This window comes from Nematolebias whitei, chromosome 6 (genome assembly GCF_014905685.2).
Source record: "Nematolebias whitei isolate Nwh7 chromosome 6, NemWhi1, whole genome shotgun sequence".
In the NCBI taxonomy this organism is placed as follows: Eukaryota; Metazoa; Chordata; class Actinopteri; order Cyprinodontiformes; family Rivulidae; genus Nematolebias; species Nematolebias whitei.
The window spans coordinates 35,041,562-35,063,331 of NC_056503.1; the positions used below are offsets into that span (position 1 = coordinate 35,041,562).

At 41.3% G+C, this 21,770-nt stretch overlaps 2 protein-coding genes and 2 non-coding genes across 4 annotated transcripts; 1 reads left to right on the top strand and 3 right to left on the bottom strand.

The window, feature by feature from the left end:
• Positions 1-4,392: 4,392 nt before the first annotated feature.
• thap12b (THAP domain containing 12b) lies at positions 4,393-9,698 on the bottom strand. The gene is made up of 5 exons (XM_037678227.1): positions 9,380-9,698; positions 8,425-8,545; positions 8,225-8,332; positions 8,113-8,149; positions 4,393-6,365 (listed from the first exon to the last, which is right to left on the bottom strand). The coding sequence occupies exons 1-5, from the start codon at positions 9,466-9,468 to the stop codon at positions 4,465-4,467; spliced, it is 2,256 nt and encodes a 751-aa protein (XP_037534155.1). The 5' UTR covers positions 9,469-9,698; the 3' UTR covers positions 4,393-4,464.
• A 496-nt stretch (positions 9,699-10,194) lies between these two features.
• On the top strand, positions 10,195-10,266 carry trnap-agg. Its single transcript has one exon. It is a non-coding gene; the product is annotated as a tRNA-Pro (tRNA).
• Positions 10,267-10,510: 244 nt separating this feature from the next.
• trnap-cgg lies at positions 10,511-10,582 on the bottom strand. The gene has a single exon. It is a non-coding gene; the product is annotated as a tRNA-Pro (tRNA).
• Positions 10,583-12,707: 2,125 nt separating this feature from the next.
• On the bottom strand, positions 12,708-21,050 carry dyrk1ab (dual-specificity tyrosine-(Y)-phosphorylation regulated kinase 1A, b). Its single transcript, XM_037677567.1, has 11 exons — positions 20,934-21,050; positions 17,902-18,098; positions 17,530-17,622; positions 16,953-17,141; positions 16,717-16,864; positions 16,338-16,624; positions 16,032-16,178; positions 15,665-15,805; positions 15,251-15,554; positions 14,989-15,113; positions 12,708-14,638 (listed from the first exon to the last, which is right to left on the bottom strand). The coding sequence occupies exons 2-11, from the start codon at positions 18,019-18,021 to the stop codon at positions 14,051-14,053; spliced, it is 2,142 nt and encodes a 713-aa protein (XP_037533495.1). The 5' UTR covers positions 18,022-18,098; positions 20,934-21,050; the 3' UTR covers positions 12,708-14,050.
• Positions 21,051-21,770: the final 720 nt, after the last annotated feature.

Below are 21,770 nucleotides of genomic sequence, written 5' to 3' on the forward strand. Positions count from 1 at the left end.
ATAATAATTACAAGGTCCTAAAGAGAAATAGTAAACAACAACATGGTTGAATATAACAGTGCACGCAGGATGAATTAGTATAAGTACTTCAAGGTAGTCATGCACATGATATATATTGCACATTAACACAAAGTACACAGGTGACAGGTTATTGCGCAGGTAGTGAGCGACGCTGAGATTATGATGAGTAAGGTAGTGACATACATGAAACAGCCTCATAGTGCAGCAGCAATAAACATACTGTCACATCTTAGTGCAATGTTATTGTCAATTGTTCGGTATTATTATAATGAACAATTATTATATAATTATATATAACTATTCACACTACTGTCATCCATTTTTCTTTCGTATGGTTTTTGGCATCTTTCTCATTCCACAATTTCTATCAATAGTGTGAATAGTTAAAAACATACCATATTAACTGTATGTATATATATATATATATATATATATATATATATATATATATATATATATATATATATATATATATATAAAAGTTATTATAATGCTGATTATCTTATGCTGCTTTATTCATTCATATCACCACAGACTCATGTTCGGGCTGCTGTTATGACATATTGTTTTACATTATTAGTGTTTAGTGTACATCTTAGATAATTAGCGTACCATTTGGCATTTGTTTAGCATACCTTGATCCTTTTTACTGTTTGTTTTAATACTTTACATTTTGTGGTGTAACTGGGACCTTGTGTACATAATTTCGTTCCACCTCATGTGGTGGAAACAACAATAAAGTTGACTTGAACGATAACAATCATACTGAAATACTGAAGAATACTGTATTTTATTATTACTATAAATGTAGCTGAAATGTAAAAAAAAAAAAGCCTTAATTAGCAGAAAAAACACATATTTGCTGAACTATATATACAGTAGTTCAACAAATATATAGGTTTAAATAAGCAAACTTTGGAAAGTGGCTAAAAAAAAAAGAGGCTGAAATTAGCAACAAACAAAAAAAGGATGAAAAGTAGCTGAAAAGGCAGAAAGAAGCTTAAACTGTCAGAGAGAAACAGATAGAAATTAGCTAAAAGATGTAAAAGCAGACATAACTGAAGAAAAAAGCTGAAAGGAACAAAACAAGCTGAAACTGGCATAAAATGTGTACCAGGTCCGTATTAAAGTAACAGAAATTACCATGAAAAACATAAATTTATCTGAAAACAACTGAAATTAGCTAAAAATAAATAAATAAATAAATAAAAAGCTAGCTGAAACGTACAAACTGGATTCCAAAAAAGTTGGGACACTAAACAAATTGTGAATAAAAACTGAATGCAATGATGTGGAGGTGCCAACATCTAATATTTTATTCAGAATAGAACACAAATCGCAGATCAAAAGTTTAAACTGAGAGAATGTATCATTTTAAGGGAAAAATATGTTGTTTCCAAATTTCATGGCGTCAACAAATCCCAAAAACGTTGGGACAAGTCAATTTTCACCACTGTGTGGCATCCCCCCTTCTTCTTACAACACTCAACAGACGTCTGGGGACAGAGGAGACCAGTTTCTCAAGTTTAGAAATAGGAATGCTCTCCCATTCATGTCTAATACAGGCCTCTAACTGTTCAATCATCTTGGGCCTTCTTTGTCGCACCTTCCTCTTTATGATGCACCAAATGTTCTCTATAGGTGAAAGATCTGGACTGCAGGCTGGCCATTTCAGTACCCGGATCCTTCTCCTACGTAGCCATGATGTTGTGATTGCTGCAGAATGTGGTCTGGCATTATCGTGTTGAAAAATGTAGGATCTTCCCTGAAAGAGATGACGTCTAGATGGAGCATATGTTGTTCTAGAACCTGAACATAGTTCTCTGCATTAATGGTGCCTTTCCAGACATGCAAGCTGCCCATGCCACAAGCGCTCATGCAACCCCATACCATCAGTGATGCAGGCTTCTGAACGGAGCGTTGATAACAACTTGGGCTATCCTTGTCCTCTCTGGTCCGGATGACATGGCGTCCCAGTGTTCCATAAAGAACTTCAAATCGTGACTCATCTGACCACAGAACAGTCTTCCATTTTGCCACACTCCATTTTAAATGACCCCTGGCCCAGTGCAAACATCTGAGCTTGTGGAGCTTGCTTAGAAATGGCTTCCTCTTTGCACTGTAGAGTTTCAGCTGGCAACGGCAGATGGCACGGTGGATTGTGTTCACTGACAATGCTTTCTGGAAGTATTCCTGAGCCCATTCTGTTATTTACTTGACAGTGGCGTTCCTGTTTGAGGTGCAGTGACGTTTAAGGGCCCGGAGATCACGAGCATCCAGTAGAGTTTTACGGCCTTGACCCTTACGCACAGCGATTGTTCCAGATTCTCTGAATCTTTTGATGATGTTATGCACGGTTGATGATGATGATAACTTGAAAGTCTTTGCTATTTTACGCTGGGTAACACCATTCTGGTATTGCTGCACTATCTTTCTGCGCAACAATGGTGGAATTGGTGATCCTCTTACCATCTTGGCTTCTGAGAGACACTGACACTCTGAGAAGCTCTTTTTATACCCAATCATGTTGTCAATTGACCTAATTAGTGTTAATTGGTCTTCCAGCTGTTCGCTATATGCTCAATTTCCTTTTTCCAGCCACTTATTGCTACTTGTCCCAACTTTTTTGGGATTTGTTGAATCAACATATTTTTCCTTTAAAATTTTAAATTTACTCAGATTAAACTTTTGTTCTGTCATCTATGTTATATTACGAATAAAATATTGACATTTGCCATCTCCACATCATTGCATTCAGTTTTTATTCACAATTTGTTTAGTGTCCCAACTTTTTTGGAATCCGGTTTGTAGAACAAGCCAGAAGACAGCAGAAAGAAAACACTTACTTACTTATGCTGAAAGAAACAAATGAGCACAAAAAGTGGAAATTATTTGAATAAAGTTGAAACTTGGAAAAAAAAAAGCTGAAAAAGCTAAAAAAAAGTTTAAGAAAGTGAAGAAGACATTTGTGCTTAGGCTGGAAAAAGGTTGAAATGAGTGCACTAAATGTGTACTTATCCCCCCCCCCCCCCAAAAGAGCTAAAATTAGCATAAAACAGCTAAATAGTAGTTTAAATAGCAGAAAAAGCTTAAACTTGCAGAGATAAGCTAAAAGGAGCACAACAAGCTGAAATTAGCAGAAAGAAAAAGCACAGAATTGTTATAGAAAGAATCTGAAAGCACAAAACAACTGAAAATAGCTGAAAAAGTTTAAATCTGCAAAAGCTGAACAAAACGTGAAAGGAGCAGTAAAAGGCTGTAAACAGATAAAAAGATGTGAAGGATGTAAAATGAGCTCAATTCATTTTCTCTGAGGAAAAAGTAGCAGAAAAGGCTAAATATTTCAAAAAGCTAAAGTTGCAACAATACAAAAAGTCAGAGCAGGATTGTCCTGAAAGAGCAGAACGTTTTCATGCATTTGTTGAAATAGCACAAGAATTGTGGAATAAGAGATGCTGACAAACATACAGAAGAAAAATGGATCAGAAGAGTGAATGTGTCAAACATTCACAGAATAAAGCTGAGAAACTTACATTTCATCAAGTTTGCTGGAAATCAAGAAAGTGGGTTTGACAGCTGAATTTTTAATGTGTTGAAAGATACAAAAAGATGCACGAGACAAAATAAAAAAGTTGCATCCACTGACAAAAATAAAGACAAAAGAGGTGCACAAGAGAAAAACTAAAATAAAATGAACACATGCAGAGGAAGAAAAATATATATATGAGGCATAAAAAATATGCATAAATGACGAGAAATGCACAAGACTAAAGTTTAGACAAACGGGACGCATAAGACAAGAAGTTTACAGGAAAAACAAACGAAGCAACAGTGAAGCAGATAAAACTACAAAAGTTATTAATCATGAAGCATCTGAAGGTTTGATGCTCGTCTTCATCAGGATCCTGACCGAGCTGCTTATGTAAAATATTTTCATCTATTTTAACAGCATAGCCGATGCTTTTGAATTACATAATACTGCAGTATAAATACTTTCTTTTCATGAGTAAACAGATGACTTCTTTTATAAACACACAGCTGGCAGTGTGTGTGTGTGTGTGTGTGTGTGTGTGTGTGTGTGTGTGTGTGTGTGAAATGTTCAATGAGCTCTCTGCCTCCATCATGTGGCCTGAAGTCAAAACGGACCAAAACAACAGAAAAATCTTTTGGATTTTATTTAGCATCGTCACATGAAACAATTAAAACAAGACAACGATCAAATAACACAAGCTGAAAGGAACTCGACATATTTACAGAACTCATCTTCACCGACGTCTTTTAAAAAGGTCAACTTTCAGTTTCGCATAAAAAAAAAAATCTAAAACATAAAAGAAGCTCAAGTATCGTGAACATTTAGATTTTTTTTCCCCCATGTTCGTTAAAATCCTGCAAAACTCACGAGGGAGCTCCAAAACTACCGAGCTGATGAGACACGGTGAACCTTCAGACCACCGTGGTGACGATGTCGTCCTCGGCTGCTTCCTCCAGCTCTGCTTCAGCCTCGTCCTCAGGGTACAGCCTGCAGTACTGGTCCACCATCACGTCCAGGTCGTGTCTCACGTGCGTGTTGATGTGCAGCACGGCCAGACTTTTGTTCCTCTGCTCTGAAGGAACGTCGTGGAGGTAAGCCCGCAGGCGTTCGCTAGCCGTCGCACCTTTGCCGTCTTCCAGCTTGAGCGCCGGCAGAGTGGAGAGCACCTTCAGGAAGGCGTCCACGTTGGGGAAGAACTTGACGTCCGGCAGCTGCAGCGTCTCCTGGATGGTGGTGGGCAGGCGCACCTCCTTGCCTCTGTGCTTCCATTTGATCCTCCAGCAGTGGAGCTCAGCGGGGAGCGTGTCGGGGTTTGGGAGGTCGGTGCGGTAAAACTCGGCGTGGTTCTCCTCGGACGTGTTGAACTTCATCTGGCCCATGACGGCCGGGACCAGCGTCAGGCACTTCAGAGCTTTGAGGTTGGTGTCGCAGAACATGTCCTCCACCTCCTGCATGATGCCGCGGATGACGGGGATGGTCACGTACTCCTTGAAGTACGGCTCCGCCTGGATCTCGCCCATGTCGGCCGCTCGCTGCTTCCGCAGGAACAGCCTCGGGATGGACACGGGGATCTGCATGGAGGCGGCCATGCTCGTGGCCTCCTCGTACCAGAACTCGTGGTAGACCTCGATGTTATCGCTGACCTCGTTCAGCGAGTGCAGAACTGCCGTTAGGCTGTTGGCCGCGGAAAACACATCCAGGGTTTCGCCCTGGAGGTTCCTCCCGAAGGCTCTGGTGAACGTGAGGACGTTCTTCAGGACGACGATGGTGACGATGACCTCAAAGTCAGCTAGACTTTCTCCAATCGAATACGCGTCCGCTGTGACGCGGCTGGTAAACCGCCCGTCGCCGTTGGCCCACACGCCGTCCACGCACAGCAGCAGCGACGGCAGAACGTCCAGCAGCACGTCGAAGGCGTTGTGCTGCTCCGTCCAGTCCGAGCCGCACATCTGCTTCAGCGCCTCTGCCTTCTCCTCGCTTTTCTGGTGGTGGGTCGAGATGGCTTTCTCCAACTCCGCCCGAGTGAACGGGGCTTTAAAGAAGGACCTGATCCTCCTCAGAGTCTCCATAACGATCTGGACGTTGGGGAAAGGGAGGTTGTTGGCCAGGTGGACGTTCAGCGCCATGTGCGAGCACGGCATGTGCAACGCCAGCGGATACTTCTCCATCAGGAGCACGGCCACGGCTTTCATCTTGGTGGTGGAGGTGCCGGTGGCCTCGTGGGCCTGACCGCGGCAGTCCTCCATGCTGAGCCCCCAGCGGTCTGTCAGCTGGGCCTCGATCCGTTCCACGACGATGGACTCATCTTCATCTACGATCGGTATGAAGTCCAAAAGCTCCTCTCTGAGGACGTTCTGCTGATTGACGAAGCGCAAGAACAGAGGCAGGTGTTTCTCGCCGGCGAAGTCCACGAGGTCTCCGGTCACCAGGGAGAAGAAGCGGCTCTCCCTCACCTCCATGAGCATCTCCTCCCTCACCATGTTCTCGCAAACGTCCAGGAGCTGGTTCTGCTGCGCCGCGGAAAGGTACTCGGAGTTCACAGCGGTGGTCTCGGATCTTCTCCTCAGAGCTTGATCTCCGGCGTTCATACAGAAATCCAGAAGGGCCTGGAAGTTGTTGGACTTGAGCTCAGCTTCAGAGACGCTGTCAGCTTCTAAAGGGATGCCCTGTTTTGCCAGCATGAGCAGAATCTCGAACAGGGACCTCAGATAGTCCCGGTACTCCTTCTCCTCCGTGGACAGTTGAGGTTCATTCTCAGCTGAGTTTGTGCCGTCCTGATCCGTTTTAGCCGTTTGCTGAGCAGAAGCAGCCACTGCAGAAAAAAAAAAAAGACGAAACAGAGAAAGACACAATTTTGGTTTGAAACTAGGGCTGCAACAAAGAATCGATAAAATCGATTATTAAAAGTGTTGGCAACGGATTTCATTATCGATTTGTTGTGTCGCGCGATTAAGTGTCTCTCATGGTGCTGCGGAGCTGTTTTGTTCACCTGCAGAGCGTTGTCAATGATGGCTGACTGAATAAAGTTTTAAAAAATAAATAACAACTCTGCAGCGTGAGTTGAACAGAGCAGAGGAGCCGTTTTCAAAAGACATGAAGTAAATTTGACAAATGACCGACGCAGAGAAAACTGTTCGACCCAACAGTGTGGGAGCACTTGACGCTTCACAAAGATAAAAACTGCGAAACATGCAGCTTTGAAAAGTGACGACACGGCACGGGAGAACCACGGAGATACACGTAAACATGTCGGAGTCCAGGGAGCTCAGCAGCAGACACAACTCGTCAAGTGTTGGCAGGTCAGTCTACAATATTCTCATTTGTTCTGTTTCCAAGTGAGAAAACGTAACGTCAGTCTCTCTGTAGCTGAAGCTGCTGCTTGTTTGTCTGATTCATGACGGTGATAGAGAACGTGTGTTTTTATTTAATTAAATGGGTACAAACAGTGTTTAATTGTGATTTATAAATAAATCTAACACAAAGATGGCAATAATTTAATGATTAAGCTTCACGTTTTACTGTAATTTGCCGGCAAAGTTTGAGTGAAGACACTACAATGTATGGCAAGATGATTTGCATTTAAACAGGGATTAAAGTAACTACTCAAATATGTGCAATTAAGTATTTTATGTGTGTGTGTTACTTTTTATTTCAATTTAATAGGTACAAGCAGTTTTTAAATGTGATTTATAAATAAATCTAACACAAGTATAATAATTTAACGATTAAGCTTCAACTTTTAATTTGCTGGCAAAGTCTGAAGATACTGCATTGTATGGCAGGATGATTTGCATTTAAACAGGAATTAATTTATTACATCTACTCAAATGTGCGCAATTAAGTATTTTATATGTGTGTGTGTTTAATTGCTCTTTGAGCTACTTTTGCCTTAACCCAACACTGTAAGTGAAACAAGGCATTTCTTGAGTTGCTGTAAATTATAATATAATACATATTTACTCTCTCATTCCAGAAAACAACAAACAATGACAGCTTCATGATGGACAGACATCATGGACACCACAGCAGCAGCTGTCTTCACTGAAATCATCCTTTAATGATCGTCACTGACATCAGGCCTCTGTCGATGGTTGAAGACGAAGGCTTCACTACAATAATCCACACTTTTAATCCAGGTTACAATAATCCACACTTTTAATCCAGGTTACACTCCTCCCTCAAGGACACATTTTACAAAGTAGCTACATATTGTGCAGCTATAAAGCATACAATTGTATATATTTTTATGTACATTTTTTTTATTTAAGCTATTTGACTAACTTATTTATTTATTTATTTAGTATTCAATATTTTACTAACAGAATAGTCAAGTAGCAACCAGTTTTTGTGCCATTTGCTATGTCAGTCAAATGTTAAATTTTGGAATAAAGAGTTGGAAATTAAAACTTTTTTTTTTTGCCGATTCAACGAAAAAATAATCAACAGATCAATCAATTATTAAAATACTTGTTAGTTGCAGCCCTATTTAAAACAAATTCAATTATCAATTAAATTAGAAAGTGATGAACCCTAAGAGTACCACTTTTATAAATACTCACATCGCCTTTCTTTCATTCTCTGGATATCCTCGTCAGTCTGAAACGATAAAAACAACTTACTGTCAGAGAAGATGATTAAATAAAAACACTTTTTAATCTTTTATTTGCTTACGAGTTCTTTAATCTGCTTGCGATGTCTGGTGTGAGGATTTTTCAGATGGCTTGTTAGATCAAATATGGTTGGGATGGCCGTGTCCTTCAGTACCGTCCTGTACGGACTCTGAAAAGTTAAGATGTTGTTAAGAGACGCAGCACGTTCATACAGTACACATGTTGCTACAGAGCGTGGTCGAGAATCGCACCGACACTCACAGTTTTGCACACCATGGCTGGGTCAAAGTGTTTGGCGCATAATCTGTAATGTTTATTCAGCTGATCGGACGTTTTGGCCTCCAGATCAGCCCTGCGGCAATTCTCCACCCAGATCCTGCATCTAGAAAAGTTCAGGATAAAACACACAATGACATTTTAAAGACAACGCCGCAGCTCTTTTTGGCTCTGAACAAGAATAACATCAAAGTGAATTATGTTTATATTTATTTTTATTAATATATAAAGCCTGTTCCAAGTAAGATAAGTTTTCTTATCCATAGAGCATAATCGGTTTATAAAATTAACCAGAAAATGAACACGCATGAGACAAACTGCTGAGCGGTAAGAATATAAAGTGAAGTTTTGCAAAAGTACTTTTAAAACATATGGCAAATTTAGCAAACAATGGGAATTACAAGTAAACCCCTGCCTTTATTGATGGTTTTATGTTTTATATTCTTTACTGATGGTTCCTGGTTTTAGTATTCTACATCGCCTTACAACCTAGCTGTTTTTGTAATACCATTTTCTTTCACTTGTTCTTGTAAACTATACACTTTATTTTACGATTGTCCACTGTTGTCATCACTCTTTGTTAAAATCAGGGCTCTCTTGTAAATGAGTCCCAGAGGCTCAATGGGATTAACCTGTATAAATAAATAAAGGTTGAATGAATGAATGAATGATCATTTTTTTTAATCTATGTACTGGTATATGAAATACTTATTTATTTACACATTTAGTATAATTTTTATATATGAAAATCTGCTCCAGATATTAAATATTGATTTTTTTTTTTGCTTTTTCAAAAGGCAAAACTGTGAAGACTTAAAAAAAAAAAAAAAAAAAAAAAAAAAAAAAAAAAAAAAAAAAAAAAGCAGCGTTTTTAATAGCAGAAAACGGGCGTGGTATCCTAGCAACTAACCGGTTGCTTGGAAACGATTTGCCTCCTTACCTCTCCGGATCCCGAGGAAACCGAAAAAAGGCCAAATCAGACTGGGTGCTCTTCCGTGTACAGTTTGGAGCCGCGCAAAAATTGGGCATAATTGAGGCTAAACGGTTAGCTTCGCTAACTCAACGCTCTGTTATCATCTGCTAACTCGACTAATTCCCACTCCTGCACGTAGCAAAGTTGACGTTAGCGAGGACAACACCGAAGCGCAAATTTCACGTAAAATGTGGTAAAACAGACGCTCAAACCAACAACTTTAAGACAGTTCGACTCATATTAACTACAAAAACTGACGGTTACGATTGGATTCCGGGACGATGCACCGCCCACGAAGAATCTGATTGGAGGAACGTGAAAGTCCGGACATTGCCATTGGTCAATTGCTTTTTCGTGTCAACCAATAAAATGAGAGCGACCACCAGGGAACCATTTCTTCTTCTTTATCGGAAAATGCTGTAAAAACTCTAACTTTACAGGACTCTGTCGCCACCTACAGGATAATGCGTCAAAAATCGCCGAGAGATAGAGAATCGTTGCGAACCTTTCGTGCGATCTGGTTTCGCGTCACTTTCGTGTTTTGATAAAGCTGTTCTTCGGTAATGACTGTCGCTGTTTTGTCTAAGCAACATTTTTGTTATGAGTGGTTACAAAAGTGAAGAGCTGTAGAAATCAACGATATCTGAATTGCAAATTTGCTCTAACGGTATTATTTAATAACTTTGCATAGGAGAAATAATATAAATATGTGCTAAATACATACATCATGTTGTACATTATCACAGTTTATTATAATGCACATTATTCAACTTACTACATATGGCTCGTTGGTCTAGGGGTATGATTCTCGCTTAGGGTGCGAGAGGTCCCGGGTTCAAATCCCGGACGAGCCCAATTTTTTTTCTTTCCCTTTCTTTTGTGCTTGGTTTAATTAGTTAACCCCACTTTAACCTTTCTGTAATACAAATGGCAAAAACGATTAATTGAGGCTGATGCAGTATACTGTATATAACACGATTCCGAAATCCTCTAAATCATAAAATTGGGGGAAAAAAAATAATATTAGATTTGTCAATTATAAAGGAGATGGATTATATCGACATTTGCTAAATTCAGACAAGCCGGATAAAATGGAGCGGGCTCGTCCGGGATTTGAACCCGGGACCTCTCGCACCCGAAGCGAGAATCATACCCCTAGACCAACGAGCCAATACGTAGTAGGAAGCCGCCATCTTTTATTAAATACGCACAAACTGACTTCCGGCGTCAGTTTCTATGTTCTGGTAATCTTTTTTCGATTATTTTTTGAGATAACGCAAAATACATTAGCGTTAATTTAGATTATGTAGATGTAAAAGGGAAGACAATAACGACACAAAACAATTCAATTAACTTCTTTTTATATATCATACATAAGACTGTCTTAATATAATACAAAGGGCATTGTCATAAACACAGCAAAGTCTTGACTAGATCTTACAATCTATGGATACATGGACTTATCCTTTCCCCCCATGCTGTTCAATTCTATAGTGCATGTTGCATGTACAAAAAAAGTGGGGGAAAAATGTGAAATAATAAAAAAAAAAAAAAAAAGAAACGATAAATCCAAGGTAAATAAAGATTTCAACTTCTTTCGGGTGTTCAGATATGTTAACAAGGATCTGTGTCTGTGTGTAAAGCCACAAACTGAACAGGCTTTATGAAAGATGGAACCTCTTCTCAACCATGTGCTTCTCATATAACCAAAAAGTAAGGTTTGTGATGTACATGCACTTACAATATACCCTGTGAAAATTATTAAGGTTTGAAGATCTAGCTTTCCCTGTTTGATTCAAACCCTACCTCATAGTGTTGTCCTGATGTAGTCAAGTGCCTTCGCCAAAAGGCAAAAGGGTTTTGCCACTAAGAAACAGGAGTTCCTGCCCACTGAATGGTCACCAGATTGACAAACATAATCAACATACCAGCAGGAGCAAGGTAGTGAGTTCTATACTTCCTTTATTAAAAAAATATAAATATATACATAAATTCTATTTCAACTATTAAAAAGGGGCTGCATTTCATGACAACTGCTCTAAATAAGAGGTCAATCAGCATGATCTGAAGTAGGCGCACACTTACGAGTCACAGCAGTCAAATTTTTTTTAGTTTTCAGTCTTTTTATTTTTGGAATGTTTAGTACCAGTATGAGCGCCAGTAATAAAAACCACTGACGAAGATCTAAATGTCTCAAATTCAGCGGGGGGGGTGTGTGTGTGTGTGTGTGTGGGAAACAAATAATAATAATAAAAAAAAGATTGCAAATATGCAATTAACCTTGACATCCAGATAAAACCCCAATCTCGGTATAGGTAGCTTTACATTAAAGTTGGAGGAACTAGCGAGGAGCGTCGACTACTAGGGGTTCCCGGTTAGAGAAAGACAACAGCATGACCCGTCTCCTGCCCTCAACTGGTGAGGCGACTGTGGGCAGGGTGTTTTCATGTCTACTTTGTGGGTTTTGCAAATTTCAAACGTGGTCAAATGAGCAACAAAAAAAAAAAAAAAGGAAGAAAGCACTTTGAAAATCCCTGATACAAAATAAAAAAATCTGGTAAATCGACTGATGCTCTGAAGACATGCACGTCTGCCTAAGCCAAGCGCTGTTATGGCGGGCGGACAAAGACAAACCTTTCCCTTGGAGTTGGGGGACTACAATCGTGGGGATTTGCCCGACCGAATCAGAAGTGCACCGCTCGACACGAACTCGTTTGCCACGTTACTCTTACTCTGGCAAGGCAATGAGAAGAAGTCTCGCTTCATGGCAGAAACTAGCTAAGTTGACCAAATGATGTATGAAAGGCAGCAACACCCTTTGAAATAGTATGATTGGGATTGGGGGGGGGGGGGGGCAAAGAAAAGAAACAAATAAAAAGATGACAGAAATAGAACGCATTAGTCTCCTTTTTTGTTTTGATTTTTAATATATATACCATCAGCCTCTATCTTGCTACTCCGGAGCCTGCAGAGTAACTACCAAATTTTCTAAACATACCGAAGTTTTAAAAGACTCCCAAAATAATCTACCAATTAAGATGGATTCGGGTTTTGGTAAAACGTTTCAAAACAAACAAACAAAAAAAATCAATCTTGGCCAGAATACACAAGAGCCAACGGTCTCGACGACGCTCTCCAGTTTTGCCAAAGTGATCTTACTGCAGCTGTTTGTGTTGACGTTAAAACAAGATCTTGATAAAGTTTGCGTCAAAGTGGTGAACTGCTACATTATTGGTTACAGACACCTAGATGCTAGAAAACAACTGCTTTGGTATAAAAACATATCCAAAGGGAAAATAAATTCTTGTAAAATTCACAGCATAATTTGAGGAGAAAAAAGGCAGTCACTTAACTCTTGGGTTTTTTTTTTTTTTTCTTCAGTTTCCATGTTTTAGATGAAGAGACTTGTGCAGGTGGTTCTGATGGGGGGGGGGGGGACTACATGCAAAAGGGGGAACAAAATAAAACATAAAAAGGGTAGACTCTGGAATATAGTTCTTTCCACTGTAAAATCCTCAACCAGTGAATCTCAAGGAAGTAATGTTTAGGAGGTTGTTGTGTACAATAAGACCCTGTTATGTGGGGCCCTGCTGAAGATGAAATCTTTGTTGAAAAAGGCCTCAAATTACCATTCTTATTTACCTTTTCTAAGTTGTTTTAATTTCCTTAAAGAATTAAGGGCTGTCTAGAGAGAGACAGAGAGAGAAAAAAATAGAGAAAAGCCATCTTAATTCAAATGAAAATGTCCATCTCCATGCCGTTCCAAGTCCATGAGTCATAAGGCCAAAGGATTATCTAGAACCAGCCGCAGACCGTCTTCCTTTCACCGGGCCGGTCTTCCTCTCGTCTCCCGTGCCCGTCGCTGCTCTCGCCTGTGCCGGGCCCGGTCGCAGGAACAACGGGGCCTTTGGGCCTGGGGGGGCGAGGGAGGTGGGGGTGTGTGTGGGGGTGGCGCTTCCCTCTCCTTTAAACCTCGGTCGGTGTCAGCATCCACCTGCCGAGTCTCCTCTCTGCCCCGGCCAGCACACGTGTAGGGAACTCCGCTGCTGTGTGCTCCCCTTTAACAGAGTCACACACCGACCGACGACAAGAAATATCACTGCAAACACTTCCCCTCGTTGTCAAGCTACAGGAGTTACAAGCAGCTTTTTATGTGAAACTTCACTTTCGAAAACAATAAAAAAAAATAAAGGGCAGAAATCATTAGAAACCAGCGGAGCAGGAATGTCAGGTGCTCCGCGGTTCGAACTAAAGAGGACGCCAAGCATTTCCTCACCAACAGCTAGCTGCAGGACAGCTCCGAACTCTGCGCTGAAATGCTCCGTAGAAGATTTTGTCACATAATACCAAATGGTGATTACTTTGTGGTTACATGAAACTGGTGAAATGGTAAGATGGTTGTCTCAATCTCACTATGGTTATTTCGCAGTATTATTTTGTGCCTAATGATTGCAAAAGAAAAAAAAAAACTGATAAAAATTACATATATACTTTGAACAAAGGTTTTTCTCTGTAGTAGCGGTTCAGTGATATCTCCCTTCTGACGTGAGCAGCTTTTGTTCTCAACACACCTTGTAGTAAAAAACACCACCTTAAAAATGACGCACAGGGGGAACACACAGCCAAATGTCAGTGCAGTCACGAGCTGGCCATCGAACTCTGCTGCACACACACTCCAGTCATTGGAGACTCCTCCCGGTCCATGCCCTGCCTCATGCCCAGGTGGCCTTCCGCTAGGTAATGGGCAGGCCCCGTGTTCGTGCCCATGGAGAACGCAGGGTGCGCTGCCATGCCAGTCTCCTGCCGTGGGTTCGAGAAGGCACCTAGCCCCATGCTCAGCCCACCATTCTGACCAAAGTCAAGGGCTCCGGCGGGCAAATGGCGGAGCTGGTAGGCCTGGTTGCCATGGTTCCCAGTGGAAGAGGATGATGTAGAGGAAGAGGAGGCAGAGGAAGACAGGGAGGTCATGGACAGATGGCCATGAACCACCTCCATGGAGTCCTGTGTTGAAGAGCTGTGTGTCGGGGAGGTGTAGTGGCGTGGACGTGGACGTGTAGCCATCATCTGCCCGTGGTGGTGATGAGCGTGTGAGTGGGGATGCAGGGCCTTGGGGTGCTGAGGGGGAACATGGAAGGTGGTCTCCTGAACTGGGTGGGTTTCTCCAGTGACTGACTCGGGCCCAACGCCACCTCCCCACACCAGCGGGGGTGGGTAAGGCTGTCTTGCCTGTAAACGTAAACGACACAGGTCAGGTGTGGAGTCATTAAACGAGTTCTGGCCAGGATGTGATTTAATGCAACGACAGGAACCTGATGTGATGTCAAACACTAAAACTTTACTTATTATTAGTTTTTAAAGTTAAATGTTTAACCAAAACAAGAATTTTGTCAACTCTACAGAACAAATTTAAGACTTTTTTAGGTTATATGGCAGGATTAGAAGAGCTTTATTATAAACATGTTTAAAACAATACAAGCAGCTATGTTTAATACAGAACAGGTCAATGAAGTCTACAGCCCCCACAGGAGCAGCTTTTATTTTAGGTTTAGGATGTTTCCAGGTAACAGGTTGCTGACCTGTGGACAGAGGCTGTCACCATCGATAGTTGGCATCGTCGTGCCAAAGTGTCCTCCACTGTGCAAGTGGTGATGGGTAGGGTCTGACCTCGCTCTGCCGCTCGTACTAGTCCCAGACGATCCTCCTAAACATTAAGCAGAAGTGTGACAAACACATCCACATCAAACACAGCAGCTTTAGCTCATGTGTACTGTGGCAGAGCTCCACCACCAACATAAACAACTTCATATCAAACCAAGCAGCGGACAATCAGTCTGTCACCTGAACTGGAGGAGGTGCTGGAGGTGGTTCCTGAAGACTGGGATTGCTCTAACGCGGGGCTTGTAGACACGCTGCTGCTTGTATTGGTCCCCTCGTCCGCAGTCTTCTTGAAGAAGCTGTGCTGCAGGGCATAGTAGGGCTGGATGCGACTCTTAGGGTCGTAGTCCAACATCCGGAGGATCAGGTCCTTGAACTTCAAGTAGTCAGCAACAGCGTGGCCAGACTCCCCCGCCCGTCGGCCACCTGGACCCCCTGTCTCCACACCCAGGATTGCGTGTAGCTTCCGTGAAGCTGGAGGCTTATACTGTTAAGAGTTCAGACAAAAGATTAACTCACACAACACTTGTGGCAATTAGCTAAGACTCTGTTTCACAACATTCAACAGTCTGCCAGAGTCAAAACTATTTAACTCACCCTTTTGCCATCTTTGGTCTTCTTAACACTCCATGTACCATCCGAAAGCTTCTCGAAGAACTTCCTGGCTTTAGGGGCTAGGTCCATTATGTGATTAGGTGGGATACCAAGAACCTCAACTATTTTGTTCATCTGATCCACCTGGGGAAATGATCAGTCATAAAATTAAGTCTTTTTAGAAGCAATAATAATCAAGAATAACTGGACACTTGATCTTGATCAGTGTTTCACTAAAAACTGATTTATCCTCTGGTGAATTAACTTTAACAACAATGGTTCATCGTGTGGGTTCTTAAGTCCGCTCTTTATGGATACGAGATGAAACATTAAAATCACACCATCTGGGTAACGTTTCAGAATATTATACCTCATTGGCTCCGCTAAAGAGAGGTTCTCCAGTGTGCATCTCTACCAAGATGCAACCCAAGGACCACATGTCGATGGCCAGGTCATAGGGCATTCCCAGCAGCACCTCTGGGGAACGGTAGAAGCGACTCTGGATATACTGATATATCTGCAGGCACGAGGCACACGAGGGGGACAAAACAAACAAAAACAAAGAAAGAAAAAAAACCATGAATTGTTACACATGATTGGGTTTAGAGGCTTAAAAGGACTTTTTTCTTTGCATGTACTAATTTTATTATTGATAAGAAAAACTGGAGCTAAATACCCTTTGTCCCAGTTGGCATGAGCTGCCAAAGTCCACTATTTTGATGGCACTCCTCTTGGGGTTACAGAGGAGGATGTTCTCGGGCTTCAGGTCACAGTGGATGATGCTGAGCTCAGGCGTGGCCAGGAAGAGTAGTGCCGTGCATAGCTGCTGGGCAAACTTCCGGGTGAGATTGAGCGAGACTCCACGGAAGTTGGTATTTCGGAGCAGGTCGTATAAGTTATATGACAGCATCTCAAACACGAGGCAGAGGTGGTTCCGAAACATGAAGTGTCGCTTCAGGTGAACTGCGAGAAACCAAATCGCAACCGTGTTAGTCGAACACAGGAAGTGACTTTTCACGTGTTTCATACGACTCGTCGGATAAGAAGCAAATTACCGATGTAGTATTTCATCTCGGTATCATGTTTGTTCATCAGCTCCAGGAGGCGCACTTCTATCTGGGCTTGATTGAGAAAAGCTTTCTTGTTCTTGATGATCTTAATGGCGACCCATTCTTGCTCGACCCTGTCATACGCTTTCACAACCTAAAAAGTGACAATTTAAAACACAGTTAGATCGGACATATTGATATTCAACACCAATAATCACAGATAAAGAAACTTTAGTGAGCACCTGTCCAAACGATCCTTTTCCTATCAAGGAATCAATTTCATAGCGGTCCATCCACTTCTCCCCATTCTTGACGATGTAGTCATAGTTATCATCGTCGTAGCCATCATTAAAAACTTTCCTCTCCTTTTTGTGACTGGAGTCTTCACCCTGGCCCTGTTGGTGCCGTCGCTTCTTTTTTGCATAATACACCTACAAATTAACAAATTGCATCACATCACAAAAATAAATCTTTTGCAGAAACACTAATAAAGCACAAATAAAGTGCATATGTGCTTAGAAAGATTTTTAGTAGGAGTTCATTTTGATTTCATTTGACTTTATTTTGTTTAAAAGATGAGTAAAACAAAAAAAAATGTTCACATTGGGCCATGTCAAAGCAAGTTTTGTCTGAGCAATAGTCTAAATTTGTTAGATACTTTGTTCATCACTTGTGAGGAAAAAGAAGCAACAATTTGTAAACTGAGAAAATAATTTTGAAATCCAACATGTCTGATTTGATTGTTGAAACAGCAGTTGGTTAGTTGTCAAAGTAATGTATTGATGCTGTTTTAGATGCATTGAAAGAAAAAAAACTAACCTCATTGATGTGTTTGTAGGTTTTGATAAGGTCAATGGAGAGCTTCCTCAGGGGAGCTGAAGTTGGGTCACGAAAGCACTGGGGCATGTGCCTCTGGAGTGTCAAAGATAAAATATTACAATAATTTATGAACAAAAAAAAAAAACACACAGCACCCACATAAGCAACAACTTAATTTAATATCATATTATTACATTTAATACAAGTAACTGAGCACAACATGCATGATTAAATTGAAAGAGACAGCTGACAAGCAGCTACTCTGCCTAGTGACAGCAGAAAAAAGGGGAAGTAGTCTTTCATATCACCAAGTACTGCGATTCTTGTAATTCTTGTAAAACAGAGAAGTGCAGTGAGGTTGGGTTAGTATACCTGATTGGCAGTGAGCTGTGGTGTCTGGTCGCTGTACGGTAAGACCGTAACAGATTGGTCAGTGCTTGGCTGGTGGCGGTCACTGTACTGCTGGTGCGTATGGGGCATTGGAGCAGCCATCTGAAGACCAGCAGTGTGTAAAGAAAAAGAGGGCGCAAGCCGGACGGACGAAGGTTTGCATGCTGAAGTCTCTCCTCCTAGGAGAAATTAACCTTATTAGGGATCTTTTTTAACTTAAACACACATTTCATGCCCATGTACGGGGAAAGATTATGAAGGAAATATGAATCTTTTTATGAAAATGATTAAAACGGATCATAAATCCTATATATTGTGCAGATAACCTTTAAAAAGAGCCCCTTTTCATGCCTAACACACTACATTAGTAGCAAAAAAAAAGCATATATTTAAATATACAAAGTATCATGCATGTTAAAATAAACAAACCAAGGCCTTAAAAATATTCACAGAATGCCAAGGATGACAAAAAAAATGCATATTGTTCAGATACATGTCAAGTTAATACAGTGCACTTTAATAAACATGTAAAATAAAAACAAAAATGTGCTAAAGGATTACTAAAATAAAAGAAAATATGAGGAATGCATCAACCTTTGTGAAGAAAAGGGAGAAAAGCAGCAGTTTTAGCTGTGAAAAGGGGCGAGAACACAGCATCTCCACGCTGTACAGTGAATCATCCTTCATTTTAAGCCAGAAGGAATCAAAAAATTATTAAATAGCATGTTCAGCTATCAGCATCTCTCACCAGACAACACAATTCACCAGCGCTACACAGTAACCACTATTCAGAATCCCAGCAACAGCACCTAATTAGCATAGCCTATCACCACAGAGATACAGCGTGATTTGGCAAGCCCATCAATGCACAGACCAATCACAACGCGGTATGCAAATAGCCTACTTTTGTTGCCAGGGCAGAGCTGCTCCCATTTTCCAATGAGAAAACAAGAAATAAACAAGAAATAAAATTGAACTTTGGCACACTTAGACGTTGCTTTCAACACGAGAAGCCTGACAGCAAAATAGCTGCACAGCCCAAAACCTGCACTCCATCTGAGAGCCTTAGAAAGCTGACCCAGCTCTGGAAAAGCAAAGAATACCCGTCCGCTGACAGAAATAAGAGGAACTGTAAGATGAGAGAGCACAGACCAACAAGCTATTTGAGAGCTGGGAGATATCGTTCTTACCAGCCACTCGGAATATATTTATAAATACACATTATGGCTTCATTTATTAAGTATTTCACATGCACAAAAAGGTGCATTTCAATTTAATGTTTAGTTTATTTTAGGCATTATTACAGGAAGTGTCTGTTTTATTGTCAGTGCTGCTGTTACTGAGTAAAAAGTTTTAACTGTATACATAAAATAAAAAGTATTTGCTTTGTTTTACTTTATCCTGCATTGACGTCCAAATGTCAAATTCAAAACAGCAACACAAAGAAAGAAATAAAAAGACTACAAGGGAACCAGTTTCCCCAGCGAACGGGGTTAAAGCTTAATAAAAAAAGCAGCTAACCTGGACGTATATTCAGAAAACTAGACTAGAAAGAATAAAAACACTTATAGTTTAGCATCATTCAGTGTAAACTTAGGTTGACACCCAAAACTTGTTCAAGTGTGCTGTAATTAATTTTCCTACACAAACACCAATTTTAAAAACACTACAAAACTTTAGAAAGTGCCAGCAGCTTGTGATTACAGCTTAAAATATTTTAGAAAGACACAAAGTGTGAAATCTGAATTAATATTGTTATAGGCCTTGCTCTCCTCTTAGCATGTCTATAGCCAGCTTTATAGCTTTAAGCTCATTAAATATGTTTTAAAAACAGGCAAGTATTTGTTCAAACCCTTGTATTTACTGTATATGACTATACATATTTGTAAAGAACTGGAAACAATGGTTTGGGACCATTGTACTGACAGCGGATCAATATAATGGAATGAACGAATATTTTAAATAACCTGCACTGAAACAAATATTAGTATAATGAAGGAAAGAGCCATTTTAGAAGCACACTTGTGGCTCTTTTAGCCTCCTGGTCCGCCTAATGTTCAGTACCAACGTATGAACAGTTCCTTTCCTGGCTCCAGCCATTATGGGCCTATTTATGTGTAAATATATCGACAGCTAGCTTGATATTAGAAGCCGAATCACATCCTAAACGATCTAAAGATCTCTGTAACAAGCCAGTGTGTCATCCTCTCACGCCCAACTGATTAGATCCAGTCCAAAGATGGATCAAACAGAACCCGTCCGAACCACAGAGCTCCGTACTTACAGATGATGGGGTAGATCTCGTCATGGTTGGGATTTAGGAAGCATATTCAACGATCATTTCCTCCCCCAGCACACGCTCCTCTCTCCTGCTACATTATTGTTCCCAGTCCTCAAACAGATGACATCCAGCCTCGCGCTAACCGTTAGCGGACTAACTAGCACGAGCGTTTGTCGTCGTTGCCCTGAAAACTGCGGGGCGAGACGAGATCTCTCGCCAGCGCCGACGTGCAGCCAGCGGGGCTACGGGGGCCCATTCAAAGGCTGGCTCGTCAACAAGTTAATCATTAGCCAGAATGGCTTAGGATCTGTAAAAAAAAAAAAAAAAATCTAAATAACCCTCCCTGATTTGAACGTGGTGAGACACTGCACTGAGCGCTGATCGAATCGGGGAGGTAAGCTAACACAGCTTCAATCATACAATGACAGAGTCTAATATAGCAGGGCTAGCTGTTAACACCGTGTCAGCGTGACTCTACGTCCAGTTTAAAGCTCAACTGGGATGTCCAACATTAAAATCCGTCCACTGACCTACTGACTGGAAGCAAACGTTAACCCCGGCTAAACAAAATGTTAGCCGCCACACCAAAAAAAAAAAAAAAAAAAAAAGCTACCATTTTTAACTTCACTACCGCGTCCATCATTGTTAACTATTCACGCTGCACGTCTGTGTAAAAAAAAAAAAAAGGCCAAACAAACGGGCGCTAATGTTGCAGCAGTTTGGATTTGCTTACCTCTGATGGCACGATCTTCATTTAAAGTCCAATAACCTGTATGATGAGGAAACTTATCCAGCTTGATTCTCCACCTCCCTGCACGGTTAGCGAGTAAATCCAATCCCCCGTCCTCTGGCCGGCTAAAATAACTCGCCAGTCGAGCCTAGTACGCGCTTCATGGCCCCAAAACTTTGACGAACAACGTCCGCGATCGAAGCAGTTTTATCCAATTTTACTATCAGCTGATGACAAGCAACATGCTAACTAGCACGCGTAACTTACTGGCTAACCTTAGCTGGTTGACAAAATGAACGAAGCTAACGTCAGCTAGTTCCGCTGACTAGCCCGAAGCTAACAATTCTAGCCGCCGCTAAATAAACCTTACGCCAAATTCCGATCCTTCGCTCGTCTTTGCAGTCGATATGTCGGTCACCTCGATGAGCGCGACAACGCGGTTACATTTGGAGCATTGTGCCCGCCGCAACAGAAGCCGTGTCCTCTGATAAATTTTTGGTTAGAAATTTTGTGTCAATTTTCACAAAATGGCGCGCGGTCCAAACCTGCGCAGTGAACCGGCCCGGTGGACCAGAGACACGGACAACTGAGTTAGTGCGGCGCCGCCTAATTATTTCAACCAGGTTAAAACGTGGGGCTCTCGATCTTCTTGATAATCCGATCCACTAGACGCATCTCGAAATCCATGAACGTCAAAAATATATCCACTGACAGCATTATTCCGGCGGGAAGGGAGAACATTTGAAAAGACTGAGCTGGGGGGGGAAAAAAAAACCCTCCTGACAAAATGGCGATGCTCTAGCTTGTTGCCATGGCAACTGTCAATCAAAAAAAAAAAAA